Below are 19,952 nucleotides of genomic sequence, written 5' to 3'. Positions count from 1 at the left end.
TGAGCCACCCAAGTGCCCCTATTTCTTTTTCTAAGGAAGCTCCCTACCTTAGAAAAGGCTCAAGGTCATGACCTCAAGATCAAGAGTTGCATGCTCTTCCCACTGAGCCAGCCAGGCACCCCAGCAGGATGTTCATTTTTAACGTTTATTTTCTAAAATAAAGCAAATATTTCTGTATCTTAACATCAATAGTAGGTCTAACAATTCATCCTATAAAATTATAGTTAAATTTAGATTTGTACTGTGATATAAGAAATGGATTCCAGATCCATGACTTCCTATACATGGATCTTCATTTTGATAGATACTGAAATTCAAAACATTCTAGCAAATTCTTAAAATGCTTGCTGCGATATCAAGATCATTACTTACTTTGTTGATAATTATTCATAAACCACTGGGCTGCTTTTCTTTTTCTCGTATTACCACTGATTCGTACCTGATGACCTAAGTGCCTGTCACGATTAAGAGGTCAGATTCTGAGTTCAGATGGCCTGAGTCAGAATCTCAGTTCAGCCACTGACTACGTTTATGCCCCTGAGCAGATCACTCATCCAGCTTGTGCTCCCTTTTCCCACCAATCACATGCAGATTCCAGAGTACTCATCGCCCAGAGTTGTCATGATGATGACTGTACGAGGTAAAATAGAGAAAGCTCTTACAACAGTGCCCGTCACACAATACAAGCTTGGGGGAAATCTGTTGTGTTGTTACCGTTGCTCTTGCTACTGTTGTTGCTGTGTTTGTGAGTCTCTCGCGATTTTGCAGCAAACCGCCCTGCATTGGAGTGCTTATTACAATAACCCAGAGCACGTGAAGCTGCTCATCAAACACGATTCCAACATCGGGATCCCCGATGTCGAAGGCAAGATCCCACTTCACTGGGCAGCGAACCACAAAGATCCCAGTGCTGTTCACACAGTGCGATGCATCCTGGTGAGTACGGTGGTGCTGCTAGACCTGGGCAGCCTCCCGACAAACAACTTTTTTGTGATGAAATAGCCAGGATATGAAAGCATATATGTGACACACAAATTATGAACCAAAAGAAATACCAGAGTCATGTGAATCCATCACTCAAGACACAGAACACGGTAGTGCTGCTATGCTGCTGTTTAAGACCACGCAGAATTTTCGATGTGCCGGTTTCCAAACACATTCTCTCCACCTGAGCCATACTCACCCTGTCCCCCATCAACTACTTTCCTGAATTTGGGTTTATCCTTCCGTGACTTTGTTTTACACTTGCGTCTATTAAACACTGCGTAGAGATAATATTGTAAAATATATGTTAAGACATAAAGAATACACGGGCACCTGCATAGCTCAGTCCGTGGAGTGTCCACCATTTGATCTCAGGGTCATGAGTTCAAGCCCTGTGTTGGGCATGGAGGCTCCTTGAAAAAAAAAAACAAAGTTGCAAAGAATATGGAAACTACAAATATTCATGTACTCATCTCCAAGTTTAAGATCAAGTACATTAACCGTTACCTTTGAAGTTCCCTGGGTACCTCCCAGCACCATTCTGTTCTTCCCCTTTCTCAGAGGCAGCCACTATCCTCAATTATGTGTTTATCATTCCTGATTCTCATTATAGTTTGGCCACATATATTCATATCCCTAAACACTAATTGTTTCATTTTTGATGTTTTTGAATTGTGTAAACATGGAATCACATTGAACATATTCTTTTGCAACATGCTTCTCTTGCTCAATATTATGCTGGTGATTTTATCTTTGTTGCTGTGTATACCTGTAATATATATTTTTTTGCCATTATGTAGGACTCCATTTTATGAACAAGCCATATATTATTCAGTTATTCACAGACACTTAGAACTATTTCTATTTTTTTCCCATTTAAAAATAATGCTGCTCACTCTCCACAATAGCTAAAACATGGAAAGAGCCTAAGTGTCCATCCACAGATGAATGGATCAAGAAGATGTGGTTTATCTATACCATGGGATACTACATGGCAACGAGAAAGAATGAAATCTGGCCATGTATAGCAACATGGATGGACCTTGAGGGTGTTATGCTGAGCGAAATAAGTCAGGCAGAGAAGGACAAATATCGTATGTTTGCACGTATAGGAGGATTAGGAGGAACTTGACGGAGGAACAAGGGGGAGAAGAAGGGCGGAAATGGTGGGGGAAAGGGAGAGAGGCAAACCATGAGAGACTCTTGAATGCTGACAAAAACTGAGGACTGATGGATGTGGGGGGGAGGGGGGATGGGCATGGAGGAGGACACTTGTGGGGATGAGCACTGAGTGTTATGTGGAAACTAATTTGACAATAAACTATTTGTAAAAAAATAATAATGAATAAATAAATAAATAAATAAATAAATAAAAATAATGCTGCTTTATGGGGCACCTGGGTATCTCAGTCAGTTGAGCGTCCGACTCTTGGTTTTGGCTCAGGTCTTAATCTCACAGTTTCGTGAGTTCAAGCCCCATGTCAGGGTCTGTGCTGGCAGTGCAGAGCCTGCTTGAGATTATCTCTCTCTTGTTTTCTCTGCTCCTCTCTGACTCATGCTGTCTCTGTTTCTCTCAAAGTAAATAAATAAACTTTAAAAAATAAAAATAGTGCTGCTTCTTTCAAAGTAATTTCTGTAGCCGGTGTGGGGCTTGAACTCACAACCCCAAGATCAAGCGTTGAATGGTCTGTTGAGTGAGCCAGCCAGGTGCCCCTGAACTTTTTTCCTTTCTTTTCTTTCCTTTTCTTTAACATATCTAAGATGTATATTTAACTGGTAATTGCAGGCACATGGAAAGGCAGTTGATATTTTTATTCATTGACTATGAATCTAACCAACTTGCTGTACTTTCTTATTAATTTTGAATATTTATCAGTGGATTCTTTGAGGTTTCTAATCAGTGCTTCTCAAAATCCAGCTTACAAGCTATGGTAGTCTAATATTTAGTCCTATTTGCTTATAACACACAAATTAGACTTTAAAAGATAATATTCTTTTATATATGCAATGGTTATTCCTACTTGCATGTTAACTGATTCCTTTGCTCTGCATTTCTTCTTGAATCTCAAGTTTGTTTTCCTTCTGGAGTTAATATCTTACTTCCTGAAATATAATTCTGAGAACCCCCTTTAGGGTAGATCTATTGGTGGTAAATGCTCTCTGCTCTTAAGAATGTCTATATTTCAGGGCACCTGGGGTGGCTCAGTCAGTTAAGTGTCTGACTCTTGATTTTGGCTCATGGTTCATGAGATCAAGCCCCATGTCAGGCTCTGTGTTGAGAGAGGAAGGCTGCCTAAGATTCTCTTTCTCCCTCTCCCCTGCTTGTACTCATGCTTCTTCCTGCCTCTCCCCTGCTTGTACTCATGCTCTTTCTCTCTCTCTAAGTATATAAATAAACATTTTTTAAAAGGAATATTTACACATCTACCATACTCTTGAATATACAGTTTTTCTGCATATACAGGTATTCTAGGTAGTCTTTTTCTCTACTCTTTCAGGCTTTTTTGCTGCTTTCTGCCTTTCATTGTCCTCTGGAGCATTCTCTATTGGTCTAAATGTCATTCCTTTAGAGATGATTTATCTTTTCTCACAGGCTGCTTTTACATTCTTCTCTGTGTGGCGTTCTACAGTTTCACTACAGTGTGTCTGGGGAGGGGTTGTTTTTTGGGGGGGAGGGGTTGGTGCATTTTTTGTTTGTTTGTTTTATGGTTTTTAGGGGGTTTTGTCGTGTTTGGTGTATACTATCATTTCATGTCTGTTCTGGAAAATATATAGCTATTATCTCTTCAAATATTACCTCTCTTTCATTTCCTACACTTTTGCTTTTATGGTCCCAGCTACACGTATTTTAGAGCTTTTTATTGTATTCTCCATGTCTCCTCTGTTTTACATTCCATCTTCTTGTCTCTCTTGCCATGTTCTGGATAATTACCTCAAACGTGCCTTCTGGTTTACCCAGCCTTTCTTCACCTGAGACCACTCTCTCATTTGCCCTATTCATTCATCAATCCTGTATTTTTACATTTAAAAGTTCTTTTTGTTGCTTTTTGTTTTATAAGTCTGCCCCATCATTTTGATCGTTTTTCTTCCTTGTTCACCTTTTATTTCATTTTTAATTTTTTTACATGTTTAATAGATAGTTATTTTATATTGTTTATGTGTCAGTTCCAATATCAGGAATCCTTGGAGGATACTTGTCACTCATCATATCCTATTTCCTCACAGATTTGGCTTTTTTTTCCTTGTAAACACATCTTAGTCCTTTGGAGACTAAAAGACCTAAAATGCCACCATGGTAAAATTCAACTTCTTTTTTGAAGTGTTTAAAATACCTTTCATACTCTTTTTTATAAAATAGGATGACCACACAAGCAGCTCTAAGTCTTGTGTGCCTTTCAGAGAGTTCTCAGATTGGGGCAGGAAGCCTTGGTTTTGGACGTGGCCTAATCTGAGAAGAGATATGACCTTGAGTGAAGCAACTGTCTTTAGCTGAAGCAATTGTAAAAGTCTGACAGTTGAGGGTCATCTGCTGGGAGCACTCACAGCAGCTAGGGAAATAAGTTCTTTATTCTTGAAAGGGGACCTCACAGTAGACACGAAGACCTAACAGAAAAATGAGTAAATGTGAGCTGTCAATTCAAACAGAATAGCCAATAAACATATGATAAACCCCAACCTCATTCATAAAATAAATGCAAATGAAAACATCAGCAAAATCCTTTCCATACCTGTAAGGAAAAAATGTAGTAAGCTTGATAATACCAAAGGGTTCATCTGTGCCCACACGTGGGGAAATAAAAACTTTTACACATTGTCCCGGAGGTGTTAATTAGTGTAACCATTTGGAGAGCAGTTTGATAATACCTTGTAGATGATGTAAATATCCTTGTACCCAGAAAGTCCCCTTCTAGGTGTCTGGGCTAGAGGAAAATCTCACACATGTGCTACAAAGAGACATGTAGGGCAAGCATGTTCATTGCAGCATTATTGTTAATAATGAAAAAATGTAAATAACCTAATTGTCCCTCACTAGGAGAATGGATAACTAAACTGTGGCTTAACAAATGAACTAGTATCAACATAAATACGCAAAAGTATGGTGTTGGAAGAAAAAATGGCCAAAGGATATACATAGTATAAACTCAGAAGTGTAAATATTGAAAACACGTGTATATAATTCATGTATTTTTATGGTTGCATACATATGGAAGAAAAGTATAAAACATACAGCTTTAGCTGAATCCATAACAGATACAAAAGCACATTAGGCAAGATGTTGACACCTATTTAATCTGAATCGTCAGTAATGGTATTTATTGTATCTTTTCTGCACTTTTTTATAGTTAAACATGACAAGAAATTTTTAAAGATTTAGATCGTATGCTTTTTTTCTGAATTGTATCACTTGTGCTAAGAGAGACTATACAGGTTTAGAGAATTGCCCAGTTAATACTTACCTCCATTGTGACTTACTGAGGATTCCACGTGTGTCTGAAATCTCTGGTTCCTTCAAATTAGGATGCTGCCCCCACGGAGTCCTTACTGAACTGGCAAGACTACGAAGGTCGGACACCTCTTCACTTTGCGGTCGCTGATGGGAATGTGACAGTGGTGGATGTCTTGACCTCATATGAAAGCTGCAATATAACGTCTTACGACAACTTATTTCGAACCCCACTTCACTGGGCAGCTTTACTAGGTGAGCTGACCGTGAATCAAAGGATCAACAGCAGGAGCAACTACGAGTACCAGAAACTTTCCATGGCTTCCCTTCCCCTGTCAGCTTCCATCTCCTGTTTAATTAACTTAAGATTTTTTTTTTAAATTTTAAGTTCATTTACTTAATTTTGAGAGAGAGCCCGCGCGCACACCTGTGCACGCACACAAGGGAGGGAGGGGGACAGAAACTCTCAAGCAGTCTTTACTCTGTCAGCGCAGAGCCCAGCGCTGGGCTCAAACCCCTGAACTGTGAAATCATGACCTGAGCTGAAATCAAGAGTTGGGTGTTTAACCGACTGAGCCACGCATGCGCCCTTAATTAATTTAATTTTTAATTGATATGTTGCGTCTTATATTAAATCCCTCTGTCATATGCTTACATTGTAGTAAGATAAATGTATTCTCTGTTATGTATCAGTTTTCATTTCAACATCATATCTTAACATGTTTTTGTTTTAAAAGTAATGTACATTCATTGACAAATGTAAGTATAAAATAATCTTTTCACATTCAATGCCTGTGTATTTGAGGAGGAGGGCTTTAATTTTATGTTTGTGCCAATACTATGATATGTGGTTTTTTTTCCTTCATGTTTTCCTGAGATGCCTTTTACTTAACCTTTTTGGGGATCACTTTGTTAGATGAGAGAGTGTAAATATGTGTCTGACTTTGCAAGGGGTGCAATCTGAGAGTTTTTCTCTTTTAGTGAAGGAGTCTTACTCATTAATAGTCACTGTTATAAGGTATATGATTTGGTCTTTTTCCTGCTATTCTGCTCTTTGGCTATTTCTGGTGTTTTCGTTTCTTTTTAATTTTTTTTTCTGTTTCCTTTTGTTATATAGATTATGTTTGTTGTTATTTGGTTTTGAAATGCCTAGTGTTTTAGGAGGGTTTTAGGTTCTATTAGCGGTTACTTTTAAATTTATCAAAAACTTTTTAAAATGTGAGTCAGAGCTAAAAGCAGATCTCTTCTCATGATTTCCACCTAATTTAAAATGAGGAACTTAGCACGTTTTTACTTATCACTTTTTAAGTATTTGTTAACATGATCTGAAGTTTTTCCCAATTATTACCGCAGGCTTAGTTTTTAAAGTACACGTTGTGTCTTTTCAAAATACTTTTTGCATTTGCATTCAGTTTTGTTATCAGATTTATGATTATTATTTAGACTTCATTTCAATGTGCAGTTCCATTCCTTTTCCTTTGTCTTGTGCATTCTGAAAGGACTTCGCAAATTTGTCTCTAGGTCACTAAAGTGATCCGTAAGTTCTGATTTCTTTCTGCCTCTCATAGATTGTATTTTAGGTTGTATTTTGATTTCCTTCCCTCATTCCAATTTCTTTGTATCTCAGCTTTTTTCCTTTTCCCCTCCTTCCATCACCTTTGCATTTCAGATTATTTCCTTCTTGGGATATTCTGTTTCATTCCGTAGAGGACATCTCTTGGCCCAAGTCAAGGATGCCAAACAGTTTCCTGAACTTTTCCTCTGGATCCTTCTCTAGATCATGTTCTAAGGCGTGTGCTTCATCTCTCTGATGGTGTCCCTTTTTCCCTGTCCTGTAGTATATTTTCATACTGCCTTTACTGACTTTTTCTCTGTATCTTTCAAACAAGACGAATGTGTCTTGGTAGCTTGCCCGTGATCCTGCTTTTGCCCACCTCAGAGAACTCCATGTGCGATCGTACCTGGGGGCAGACAGATGAGCACAACTTCACTCGCATCACCTTTTTCTTCCTGGCTTTTTCCTGCGGTGTGTCCATGTTCTTCTGCTGATGTGGCCCCTTTACCGCCTGGGTCCCCAGTATGCTGAAGCAATAGAATTCATGATATTCAGGTTTCCCAAATATGCGGTCACCATGTTTGTTCATTCTTTGATCCTTTCTACAGCTCCTCGCTTGTGGAAACCACATCCCCCAGAATGCACTGCAGAGTATTTTCTCTGCCACCACCTCGTCATTCCTGCCACATGTTTTCTGGGATTTGAAATCAAAACCTACTGTGAAAAAAGTGGCGGAGGAAGGGGAGAGGGGACTGATAGGAGGCCTCAGAGGTTACAAGAGGCTGTATTATAATTTGTCCTCCTGAAGAGCTGTCCAGTTCTGATCAGCTGTCCAGTGGGACCTGGACACTAGGGACCCTAATGGCTGACAAGGGCTGGCTTCCCTCCTTTTTTTATGGACATTTTTTTAATGTTTTTTTTTTTTTATTTTATTTCTGACAGAGAGAGACAGCATGAGCAGGGGAGGGTTAGAGAGCGAGGGAGACACAGAATCTGAAACAGGCTCCAGACTCTGAGCTAGCTGTCAGCAAAGAGCCCGACGCGGGGCTCGAACCCACTAACCATGTGATCATGACCTGAGCCGAAGTCGGACACTTAACCGACTAATCCACCCAGGTGCTCCTTTATAGACAGTTTTATAAAACACAGCCAGGGAATGCAGTGGGCTGATACCTAATATAGCTCTCTCTCAATCTAGCAATTATAATTCATATCGTTTCCTTTCTGGATTGAAGCATTAAGATTTCAGTGTTCGAAGTGTTTGCCTTTGTTCTACATGATCATAGTATTTTGGTGAGAAGTTAGGAGAAGCTGTACTTGGGGGCGCCTGGGTGGCTCAGTTGGTTGAGTGTCCAACTTCGGCTCAGGTCATGATCTCACAGTTCGTGGGTTCCAGCCCTGTGTCTGTCTCTGTGGTGACTGCCAGATTCTGTGTCTCCCTCTCTCTCTGACCCTCCCCTGCTCAAGCTGTCTCTCTCTCTCTCAGAAGTAAATAAAACATTAAAAAAAAAAGACGCTAAACTGGGGGCTGCTATTCAGAAAATTTTCCTTAAAATAGATTATAAATTAACTAGTACTTTTATGTGATAACTGCGCTGTATCTACTTTCAGGCCATGCACAGATTGTCCATCTTCTTTTAGAAAGAAATAAATCTGGAACCATCCCATCCGACAGCCAAGGAGCAACACCCTTGCACTATGCAGCTCAGAGTAACTTTGCTGTAAGTAAAATGTGACAGTTACCTTTTTATGTAATTAAATTTTTATTTCAACATAATTATAAATTCATATGGAGTCATAAGAAATTAAAGAGCCACATACCGTGTGCCCTTCAGCCCCCAATAGTACCATCTTGCCAAAAGTATGAAAGAATATCATAAACAGAAAATTGACATTCCTACAGAACCCACTCACCTTATTCACATTTCGTATAGTGTTTGTGTGTTTGTAGTGATTATATTTTAACAATTGCTCAGACTGTTAACTCTGACTGTAAAGTGAGGGATAGTTGTTAGTCATGTGAAATTTTAACACGGTTTTTATATTAACTGTTCAGTGTAACATTTCGTTCTGTGTAAGTACGTTTCATCTTCTGGTTAATTTTATGGCACTAAGGTTTTATATGCACTTACTGTTCAAGTGTTTTCTCTGGGTGGCAAGGCCTTAGACCTGGTCTAACCTTGGCTGGGATCCTGACTCTGCCATTGGCTGGCTGTATGACCTGGCACAACTTTCTTAACCTCCTAATTAGTTTCTTCATATGTAAAATGAGGATAATTATACCTTTCCTTTCAGGACTGTTGTAAGAATCAGAGAAAATTTGTCACCAGTGCCTAGCATAGTTCTTGGTACAGAGCAGGTACTCAAGAAATGCAATGCATTCTTACTATTGCCAGAGCTAATAATTTTGTGTATTATATAGCTGAGAAAGCAAAAATGTGAATGATTTCTAAAGATATTGAATATAATTAATAATTCTTCCCTTGCCACCCTTTACAGTTTTACGAAGCACTTTTATATCCTTTATGTCACTCGGTTCAGTCAATAACATAACAGCTCGGCTGCTTCAACTCTGTGAGTAAGTGGCCACCGAGAACTGGAGTCTTATCCAAAAAGTCACATGTCAAAGCAGTCAGAATTGATTTTACTATATTCTACGTGGGTTACTACACACTACGTGTGTAGTGGAACGTTTAGTTCCATTACATTATAAGAATGTGGGTGACTCAGTCAGTTAAGGGTCCACCTCTTGATTTCGGCTCAGGTTATGATCTTACGGTTGGTGGGTTCGAGCTCCACATTAGGCTCTGCATTGATGGGTAGAATCTGCTTCAGATTCTCTCTTCCTCTCTCTCTGCCCCTTCCCTGCTTGCACTTGCTCGCTCTCTCCCTGTCTCTGTCTCTCTCTCTCTCTCAAAATAAGTAAATAAACTTAAAGAATGCCATCATCAGTATAGTGTAATTCCATCTTCCTGACCTCCCCAAATGCACCACTGAATACATTGGATATTCAGATTCCTAAAATATCTTTTTTTTCCCCATCCTTCGTTGTCTCTGGTACCCAGAGCAACTATACCTATGGTCCCTCTTTCCTGGAATTTCTATAAATGTATCACCTAGACTTTTAGTAAACCATCTTCTATCTTCTATTGTCTCCCATTATTCTATTGTCTCAGAAGAAGACAAAGTATATTTTGAGGAGGAGCCCTTTCTTGTTACAGACAGGTAAGAAATTCATTGGCCCAGCCTATTCAACCTACAGAAATCAGAACTCAATTCGTATTTCAACGCAAGTCTGTGAGAGGACATGGCATCCCTAATTTAAAGAGGAAGAAACCAAGGTTTCAAGAGATTAAATGACTTGCCCAAGATCTTGAACCCAAGTCTTAGACTTCAAATTTAGCACATGCACAAATACCAGCAATTAAGTGACTAAGCTCCTGGGAATAAGGAAGAATGGCAGAACATTATGGATGTTTATCCAAAGACATACTTGCTCTGGATAATCTGCCAATCACAGAGATGATTTTTTTTAATAATTATACAAATCTTCTAAGCTCAATTTCAAGCCCCTTGATCTCCTCGGACTCTGTTAAGCCACACGAGTCTATAATTCCCATTTTAGAAAATAACAACAAAAATTCACAACCCTCTGTGAACATTCATCATTAAGAAAACATACTCAACAGGAAATGTTTACAAATCAGTAAAAGAAACAAATCAAAAAATTACCAAGTTTTAAAATCCATTTGTTTATTCCAGTCTCATGTGTACTAAGCATACACAGCAGATCCTAGGAGCACTGTGCTCTAATGCCTCAGTAGCTCAATGTGAATTTTAACACTAGGTATCAGTGTATACAGTGGCATGCAGCCTGTACAGTGGAAAGAGTGCTGTGATATAGCTCTGGGCTCCACTCCTGTATCTACCACCAGTGTTTGTATGACCTTGAACCTAAATTTCTTCATCTGGGAAATGAAGGGCTGCATTAGATGTGCCGTTGAATTTCTTCTTGCCTTAGAGTATTGAGCATCAACACCTAGACACTTTTGGCCAGCTCACAACCTCCACCATTTTTTTTCTGAAACTCTATTTTACTTGCCTTCAAGCTAAAGTTGCTATCATCTCCCTAAATGTGTGTAAGCATATGAGGCTTAAAGAAAGAGGCAATTTAAAATGCCGTGAATACTGACCCCCATTAAAATTGTCAGGCACTATTACAATTATTGCAGGCCTAATTTTAGTGTGATTCCATAAAGGAAGGACCTTGAATATAGGACTTGATAAATAAATATCTGTTTAAGTGAACCAAACACTGCATTTCTCAGTAGTCATGCATCATTATTCAGTAAGTGCATTAAATATTTTTTAAATTATAGTAACAAAACACACAAGAAAATGTATTAACCCTCTCTGTGGTCATGGCTGAGTATACAGTTCTCTGCATATAAAATGTCCAAGAAAAACCTATATTTTAATATTGGTCATAACACTGAATATTTCTGAGTCTTAATTTTTTTTAAACATTTATTCATTTTTTGAGAGACAGCGAGACAGAGCATGAGTGGAGGAGGAACAGAGAGAGAGAGAGAGAGACAGAATCTGAAGCAGGCTCCAGGCTCTGAGCCATCGGCACAGAGCCCGATGTGGGGCTCAAACCCACAAACCATGAGATTATGTCCTGAGCCAAATTCAGACGCTTAACCGACTAGCCACCCAGGCACCGCAGGAGTCTTTTAACCATTACTTCATCTCTCAAAGAGTGACCTATAAAGTTTTCAGACTTGATTGTGGATGATCATTCTCAATTATGAGGATGTTGAATGAGGGAGTTAGGTTAAGTGTTTGAAGCGCATGGAAACTAAAGCTAATATATAAAGAAAGAGGATTGTTACTTTCAATGGAAATTGTAGTTTCATTATTCATAAAAAGATAATTTCACTTGATTCAAAAGCAGGGAAAAAAATACTTTGCGTCTTAGAGGAAGTCACATATAACAATGGCTTTATTACCATAGAAAATGCTACCCTCTTGTCTCAATTTTTTTAATCAAGTTTTCTTACAGGAAACAGTTAAAGTATTTTTAAAACATCCTTCAGTGAAAGATGATTCAGACCTGGAAGGAAGAACTTCCTTTATGTGGGCTGCTGGAAAAGGCAGTGATGATGTTCTTAGGACCATGCTGAGTTTAAAATCTGACATTGATATTAACATGGCAGACAAATATGGAGGCACAGGTAAGAACCGGGAAACTTGTTCCATTTGCTTTTTGGGGGGTTCCAAAGTGTATAGGTGCCCTACAATTTGTACAGTGATGCCTGAAATCATTGTTCCTAATCTAATATTGTTTCATTGGCACTTTTTAAGCTTAGGTTACCAGGATATCACTCCAAAAGCTTTATTTCCTCCAAGTTTTAATGGCTGAAATTAGCCTCTGTTTCTACCAGGTGAATGGTGGCATTTGGTTTAAAAGCCTGGTTGCTCCTTAAACATGATTATGGGAACTCTTCATGTTGTTTATCTTTGAATAAAGTAAATAAATAAACCTGTACTTAAAACTATGCATACTTAGTAGTTATCAGTTATACTTCAAAAATATAGGATTATATTTTAAGGACTGTACATATCTATGTATGTCTCATTCAAAGTGCTCTTTTCTCAGATTTGAAGAGCATTACCTCCTCCCAAATCTCCCATTTTAGAGATAAGCCCCCCCCCCACCATGACTCTTGACGCTTCAGAGCTTCACGTTAGGTTTGCATCCAAAGCTCTCAGTAGATCCTTCTTTCAATCTCTTTGTCTAAGAAGAGAGCCCTTCAACTGTGTGTTGGTTAATAAGAGAGGTATGAATTTTTTAGCTTTCATTGTCAACTTGGAAGTCTCTACCTTGTGGTACCATATCCTAAATTACAAGTCAGAAGAAGAAAGAAAATCACACAATAGCACAACACCGAACAGAATAAAAACTCAGCTACCAGCTTCTCAGTGTTTTCTTATTTGTAGAATCACAGTAGAGCCATTTGCACCTACAAGAACTACTGATGCGGCTCTCGGTGGGGAGGAGGGGTACACCTGATAATCTCCCTCCCTATACCTAAACCACCACCCCTTCTAAACTGGCTTTCAAGGAGTTGTAGGTGATATCAACTTTAACAAAGACTTTAACTGTCAAAAGTATTTCTTTATCAAAGCCGCACAGTAGACCTTAAGCTTCTTAAAGAGGGGTATATAGTGCAGACATGACATGTAGGACATGGAGTTTATAAGTAGTATGAACATTTCGGTTTTTGTCAGTCTCCCATTAGTATGCAGCCTTTCATTCTATCACTAGCCTTGCTTTTAGTTTAACATTTTCATGTATTTTCATAAAGTACAGGCAAGGATAATTCCGTCCTTTTGACCAAAGGCGTCTTTCTGAGGTGCCCCATGGTTGGAGTTCAGATATAAGTTCTTCTCAGATTCATTAATTCCCTGGCTCTTTATCTGAAGGGAATTTTATTATATGTCAGACATGCCTTCCTGACATTTCTCTTCTATGACAGGGAGTTTCTCTCCATCATCCCTCTACAGGGTTGTTTTTCCTTCCCATAAAAGAAGAGTTCTCATCAACAGCAACATACAGACATTATTTGGATCTTGATTCAAATAAACTGAAATAAATAAACAAACAAATAAACAAACCATCAGGAAAATATGGGCACTGTCTGTATATTCGATATGGCCAAATTTTTGTTAATGTCTTTCCGATATGATAACAGGACTCTCCTGTTTTTACCAGGGCTGCAGACCCCATTTCCCCCTTTGCCAGCAAGTGCCCTGTTGAATCTACCCATAGGGGGCAGTAGAGGGAAACGGGAAAGCTGAAAGAATGGAATTACACCTTCCTGTTTGCTTCCTATTCTTCTTTTGGTTTCCTGTTCCTATCACCATTACCCTAGTAAGTCTTCTTCAACACAAAAGGGATAGTTTTTTCCAATGGTGATGGTTAATTTCACTCTGCAATTTCTCCAACACTCACAGTCCCAGCCCCAGAGCGCCCACCTCAGACACTCAAGGACCAGCCAAGCAGCACCCCTGCTCAGAGGTCTGAGTTTTGGAGGGCTCCTCTTCTAGGCGTTTAAGTTTTAACAATTCCATCTTCTTTTTGTCCCCCTAGCCCCAGANGCGAAAGTCGGACGCTTAACCGACTAAGCCACCCAGGCGCCCCCTAAGTGTTCCCTTTTTGCTCTTTCGGTTCTTCAGTCCATAGCTAACAATTCTTTATTTTGAACTCTCTCTGCTAAAGCTTGTCTCTTAAATGGATACTAACATATAGTAGCTGTGTATTTTAAAACGCACGGTTGTCTAGCTAGCAGCGCGGAACCTGCTTGAGATTCTCCTTCTCTCCCTGTATCTCTGCCCCTCCCCCAGTCATGCTCTCTCTGTCTCTCTCAAAATAAATAAATGTACTTAAAAAATGTTTAAGGTTATTTTAAAGTAATGTAAATGCAAATAGTCATAAATGAGGAATTTCAGTTAATAAGGTCATTAATTCTATCTTTTGCTTAATTGGGATTTTGTGGTGTGTGTGTTTTTTTTTTTATGACATTGGCATTTAACTGAAAAGTATTTATTGCATACTGATGCCACATCACAGAATTGTAGAATTTCAGAATTAGAAAGTACCTTAAAATTAAATCTGATTTTCCAAACCATATTCTTCAGAACAGGTTACTATAGAGTGTTGCCAATGGGGGCAAGTGCTTAAGGGGGTAACTCTCCATCCCTGCTTTAGTCAGAACCACTCTGTCGTATATATTGAGTATTTCNATATATATATATATTCTATATATATATATTTATTTATATATTTTATTATGTCATGTAATTAATATATTACTATTATGTTTATTATATTACTTATTTTGCAAGAGAGCAAGAGAACGCATCTGCACACAAGTGGGGCGGGGCGCAGAGAGAGAGAGAGAGAGAGAGAGAATCCCAAGCAGGCTAGGCATTGTATACAAGCATAGAGCCAGAAACAGGTCTCAGTTTCACAAACCGTGAGATCATGACCTGAGCCAAAATCAAGTCCGACGCTCAACCAAGTGAGCCACCCAGGCATCCCTAAAATATATTTTAAATCTTTCTGCTTCTCTTCATCTCCATTCCTGCCACCCTAGCTCAAGCCACCACCATTTTTTACTGAGTCTCCTTCAACACTATTAGCTGGTCCCCCTGCTTACATTCTAACCTACTACAGTGCATTCTCTTCAGAGCCGCTAGAGTGATTGGATTAAAGCATGAGTCAAATACCATCACCTATTTAAAGTCCTTCAGTGTCTTCATCACTGGGACCTATGTGGCACATATGCCTGGCCTTCCCTACCTTTCCGATTTACCTGCCTCTATTCATTGTGCTGCAGTTTCCCTGCCTTCCTTAAACACATAGATTTATCCCTGCCCTTGGACTAACTGTTCTCTTTGCCCAAACTCCTCCCTCTCGAGACCTCTACATTGCTCTTTCTTTATGATTCAGGCCTCAACTTCAATATCAGCTCCTTAGCAAGACTTTCCATCACCATCAATTAAAGTGATCTTCTAGTCACTCTGCATATCAAGGTACCTTTTATTACTCCCATTATACTATCTATCACCATCCAATACTTTCTTGTTTATCCATTCCATTTTTATTTTGCTTCTCCTACTAGAATATAACCTTATCTGTTTTGTTCTCTGCTGAATTCCCACCCTTACATTAACACCCAGGCCAGGGCAGGTTCTCAATAAATGCCCAGGAACCCGTGTTTTTATAGGCACCATGGGTTTGGTCCATGGATCACTGTTTACGAACATTATTAGAATATTAGAAACATTATTCTAGGCATTTTAGAGCCATGGTACTTAGGAAGAACTGGCCCCGGCCTCTAGACAGTTACGCTGGCAAACTCAGAACTTAAGGAGTGGTGTGTTGAAATAGAATTTAAAGAGTAATCCAAAGGGTAATGGCATAAGTCAAGCACTAGAATGAAGTAACGTAGGCACAGGTCAGCATAACATGAAACTCATATATAGTCAAAATGACTCTTTCAAATCCCATTTGAAGGCAGAGCCCATTCCTTCTCAGGTGTTTTCACCAATGTTGAAACAACTTGCTGTTTCTTAAATTGGGCCCTGAGGAAATCAATGGCTTGCATTTGGAGCCATGTTATATGAAAAATGCACTGAATACATGGGATGCGCGTACTCTCTGTACCACATGGGTATGCAGCCCGACGGCAGGAATGGCACGCCGGAGCGGCTGAAGGGCCGGCAGATCGACACCTCCCATCCCGCCAACCCTCAGGGGCAGTTTCATTGAGTGGGTTGGTGGGCAGAATTGCCTGCATCATTTAAATCATTTCTCTTTTGTCTTTTTTTTTTTTTTTTGGTTCCCTTACACTCTAAGAGGGAGGAAAAGATAATAAAGTAGTAACTGAGGAAAGGAAAGCATTTCAGAGCAACAGGATGGAAAGGAAGAAACCGTGAGATGAGAGAGATAGACGGGAAGGGGGGAAACGTGAGTAGTACATGTGAATAGAAAGGAAGATTGAAATCTATAGAAATGAACAATAGAGAATCTTTAAGATTAAATTGCGTTTAGCCAAAATGAGGACATCAGAAGAGAAAAAGATACACAGTTAGGATTAAAAAAAAAAAAAAAGGTGAGGTTGTTATCAAAGAGTTCTCTGCTTTCTTTTGCTCCCTTTTCAGCTTTACATGCTGCGGCCCTTTCTGGCCATGTCAGCACCGTGAAGTTATTGTTGGAAAATAACGCTCAGGTAGATGCCACTGATGTCATGAAGCATACTCCACTTTTCCGAGCCTGTGAGATGGGACACAAAGATGTGATTCAGACACTTATTAAAGGTTAGTTATGAAGAGTGCTCCTACTAAGTGTCTCTCGGAAGGTGGGAATTGTTGCATTCACTGAAACACAGCTTACATGGCACAGAGCCGCGTGGGTGGAAGGATGGAGGGAGAAGCACCACACACACACATGCAAGCACACACACGCAAACATACACGCATGCATGCACATGCGCACCTACATGCCCGCAAACACATACATACACACATGCATGTTGCATGCATGCTCGCGCGTGCACACACACACACGCGCGCGCGCACACACACACACACACACACACACAAGCATCAGGAAACCTGAGAGTCACTCTTAGCTCCACCTGTTGGTAGTTGTGTGATTTTGGAAAAGCCACTTCACCTGCCTGACCCTCAGTTTCATTTCGTGTAAAAAGAAAATGACTCCCACCCTGACCAACTTACAGGCTTATTGTAAACATCTGAAGAAGATAATATACATAGAAGCATTTTGCTAAGAGTAAAGCATTTAAGGGACCATTGTTATATTTTTCAGACATCCATTCTTTCTGATCAGTGCTCTCTATGTTACACATTTTCCTGATAGTTTTGCTTTTTCAGGTGGAGCAAGGGTAGATCTAGTGGATCAAGACGGACACTCTCTCCTACATTGGGCAGCACTGGGAGGAAATGCTGATGTTTGCCAGATATTGATAGAAAATAAGATCAATCCAAACGTGCAGGATTACGCAGGAAGAACCCCTCTGCAGTGCGCTGCCTACGGCGGCTACATCAACTGCATGGCAGTGCTCATGGAAAATCATGCAGACCCTAACATTCAAGACAAAGAGGTAGAAATTCTCAATCTTTTCTATACTGTTGGCTCTACGGTGTTTATTTATTCTTCATTAACTAAAGTAAAGTAAAACAACATTTTACCAAATAAATAGATCACATAAATTTATCTGTCAACTAAAAATGAGTCTTATTTTCCCCTGTTTTCCTTCTCGTTCTTGTCTCTATATCCATATATAACTTAACGAAGTCATAATACAGAACAGGAATAACTTTCTAACTTCATAAAATAAGTATATATGGTGCACGTGTGTGTGTGTGTGTGTGTGTGTATGATACTTGACAAACCACACTTTGTTTTGTTCACTTAAAATTATCATCAGTATTTTCTCTTCTGGTATATAATCTTCTGCATAATCATAGATGGTGAATATTCCAAAGTTCTAGGAGCTTTATGTTTCATAACTCATTCAATTCTCACAGCAACTTTCTAAAAGAGTTGCTATTATTACTTCCATTTACAGGGGAGAAAATTGAAGCACATAGAACTTAAAGAATTACCCTAAGGTGACCCCAGGGCCAGTGTTGTTGTGGGGAGTCAGGGTCCAAACTATGCTTGTAACCCCAATTTTAGAATTAAGTAAGCAACTTCCTGTTGCTGGGTGCTTTCTTGTGATATTATAGATCATGTTTCATTAATCATCAAAGGACGTTTAACTTCTTTTTATTGTATCCTTAGAATAATTTCCCCAAGTGAGATTATTTATTATTGGTATATGAATATGATTCAGCTCTGATACATACTGTCAAACTGCTTTCTAACCCATGTGGGTTCATCTCCACTTCCCCAGCCAGATAGGATTGTATGGACTTCTCTCAGTTTTGCCAGTATGGACTTTTTTTCTAGTTTAATTGCATTAAGTCTTCAAAAATACTAGCATATTATGTTTTTTGAAGCCAGAAAATATATTTTTTATTCATTCAGTCAATAAATATTTATCAGGATTATTCCTATATGTGAAAGTGACATAATGAAAATTACGTAAAAAATGGCCTATGTTTCTAGAAATTCATCTTTTGTAATCTGTAGTGTCTTTTACATTTTTTTTTTTTTACAAGTTTCTGGTTTCTTACATAAGTAGTATACCAAGCTATGTTCTAGTTCTATTAGTTTTTATGTACTGTTTTGGATTCTCTGCATAAACAGCCATATCATCTGTGAATAGCATGCCTTATTGAATGAAGACCTCCAATACATTGTTAAACAGAATTGGTAATAGTTAGCACCCTTAATTCATTCTGACTTTGAAGGGAAAGCTTTAAAACTTTCACCATCAAATATGAAGTTTGCTGTAGGTTCCCTTATATTTTTAGTTTCTAAGAATTTGGGTTTTTAAATTCACAATTAGCTGTTTAATTTTTTTTTAATTTCTTTAATGTTTATTTATTTTGGGCAGGGAGACACAGAATCTGAAGTGGGCTCCAGGCTCTGAGCTGTCAGCACAGAGCCCAATGCGGGGCTGGAACCCACAAACTGTCAGACTGTGACCTGAGTCGAAGTCAGACACTTAACTAACAGAGCCACCCGGGTACCCCAAGCTGTTACATACTATTTCTGCATTTTTCAACCTGATGGCTGGTGAATTAAAAAGAGTTAGGAAGTAGTTCCTCCTATTCTCTTAAAGATTTGTGTAATATTGGTATTACTTCTTTTTAAATGTTTAGAAGAATTCCCTAGTGAAGCCATCTGGTCTAAGGGTATTCTTTGTTTAAAAGATGTTAATAACTGATTAAGCATCATTAATAAATACAAGATTATTCAGATTTCTAATTATTTTCTTTTCAGCTATGGTAAGTTGCATTTTTGAGAAATGTATCCTTTTTATTAAAAATATCAAATGATTTGCATTAAGTTGGTCACATATTCTCTTACCTTTTTATGACTATAGGACCTATAGTAATTTCTTCTTATTCATTTCATATATTGGTAATGTATATTGTCTTTTTGTCTTATTAAAAAATTTTTTCAGGGGTGCCTGGGTGGCTCAGTCGGTTGGGTGGCCAACTTTGGCTCAGGTCATGATCTCACGGTTCATGGTTTCGAGCCCCGCATCAGGCTCTGTGCTGACAGCTCAGAGCCTGGAGCCTGTTTCAGATTCTGTGTCTCCCTCTCTCTCTCTGACCCTCCCCTTCTCACACTGTCTCTCTCTCTCTCTCAGAAATTTAAAAAAAAAATTTTTTTCCATCTTAGTCATCTTTTCAAAGGACTTCTGTCTGTTAATTTTCCATATTTTAAGTAATTTACTATTTCATTGGTGTTTACTCTTATCT

At 38.9% G+C, this 19,952-nt stretch overlaps 1 protein-coding gene across 1 annotated transcript in view; it reads left to right on the top strand.

The window, feature by feature from the left end:
* INVS (inversin) overlaps nucleotides 1-19,952 on the top strand; it is a 163,466-nt gene that overhangs the window by 89,554 nt on the left and 53,960 nt on the right. Inside the window, exons 5-10 of the mRNA XM_077756096.1 lie at nucleotides 769-936; nucleotides 5,503-5,683; nucleotides 8,595-8,704; nucleotides 12,049-12,220; nucleotides 16,716-16,871; nucleotides 17,448-17,677. Of these exons, the coding sequence (XP_077612222.1) occupies nucleotides 769-936; nucleotides 5,503-5,683; nucleotides 8,595-8,704; nucleotides 12,049-12,220; nucleotides 16,716-16,871; nucleotides 17,448-17,677 (1,017 nt within the window). The remainder of the gene's footprint in view (nucleotides 1-768; nucleotides 937-5,502; nucleotides 5,684-8,594; nucleotides 8,705-12,048; nucleotides 12,221-16,715; nucleotides 16,872-17,447; nucleotides 17,678-19,952) is intronic.

Source organism: Crocuta crocuta, unplaced genomic scaffold (assembly GCF_008692635.1).
Source record: "Crocuta crocuta isolate KB4526 unplaced genomic scaffold, BGI_CrCroc_1.0 scaffold431, whole genome shotgun sequence".
In the NCBI taxonomy this organism is placed as follows: Eukaryota; Metazoa; Chordata; class Mammalia; order Carnivora; family Hyaenidae; genus Crocuta; species Crocuta crocuta.
This window is presented reverse-complemented; position numbering and strand designations above follow the sequence as displayed.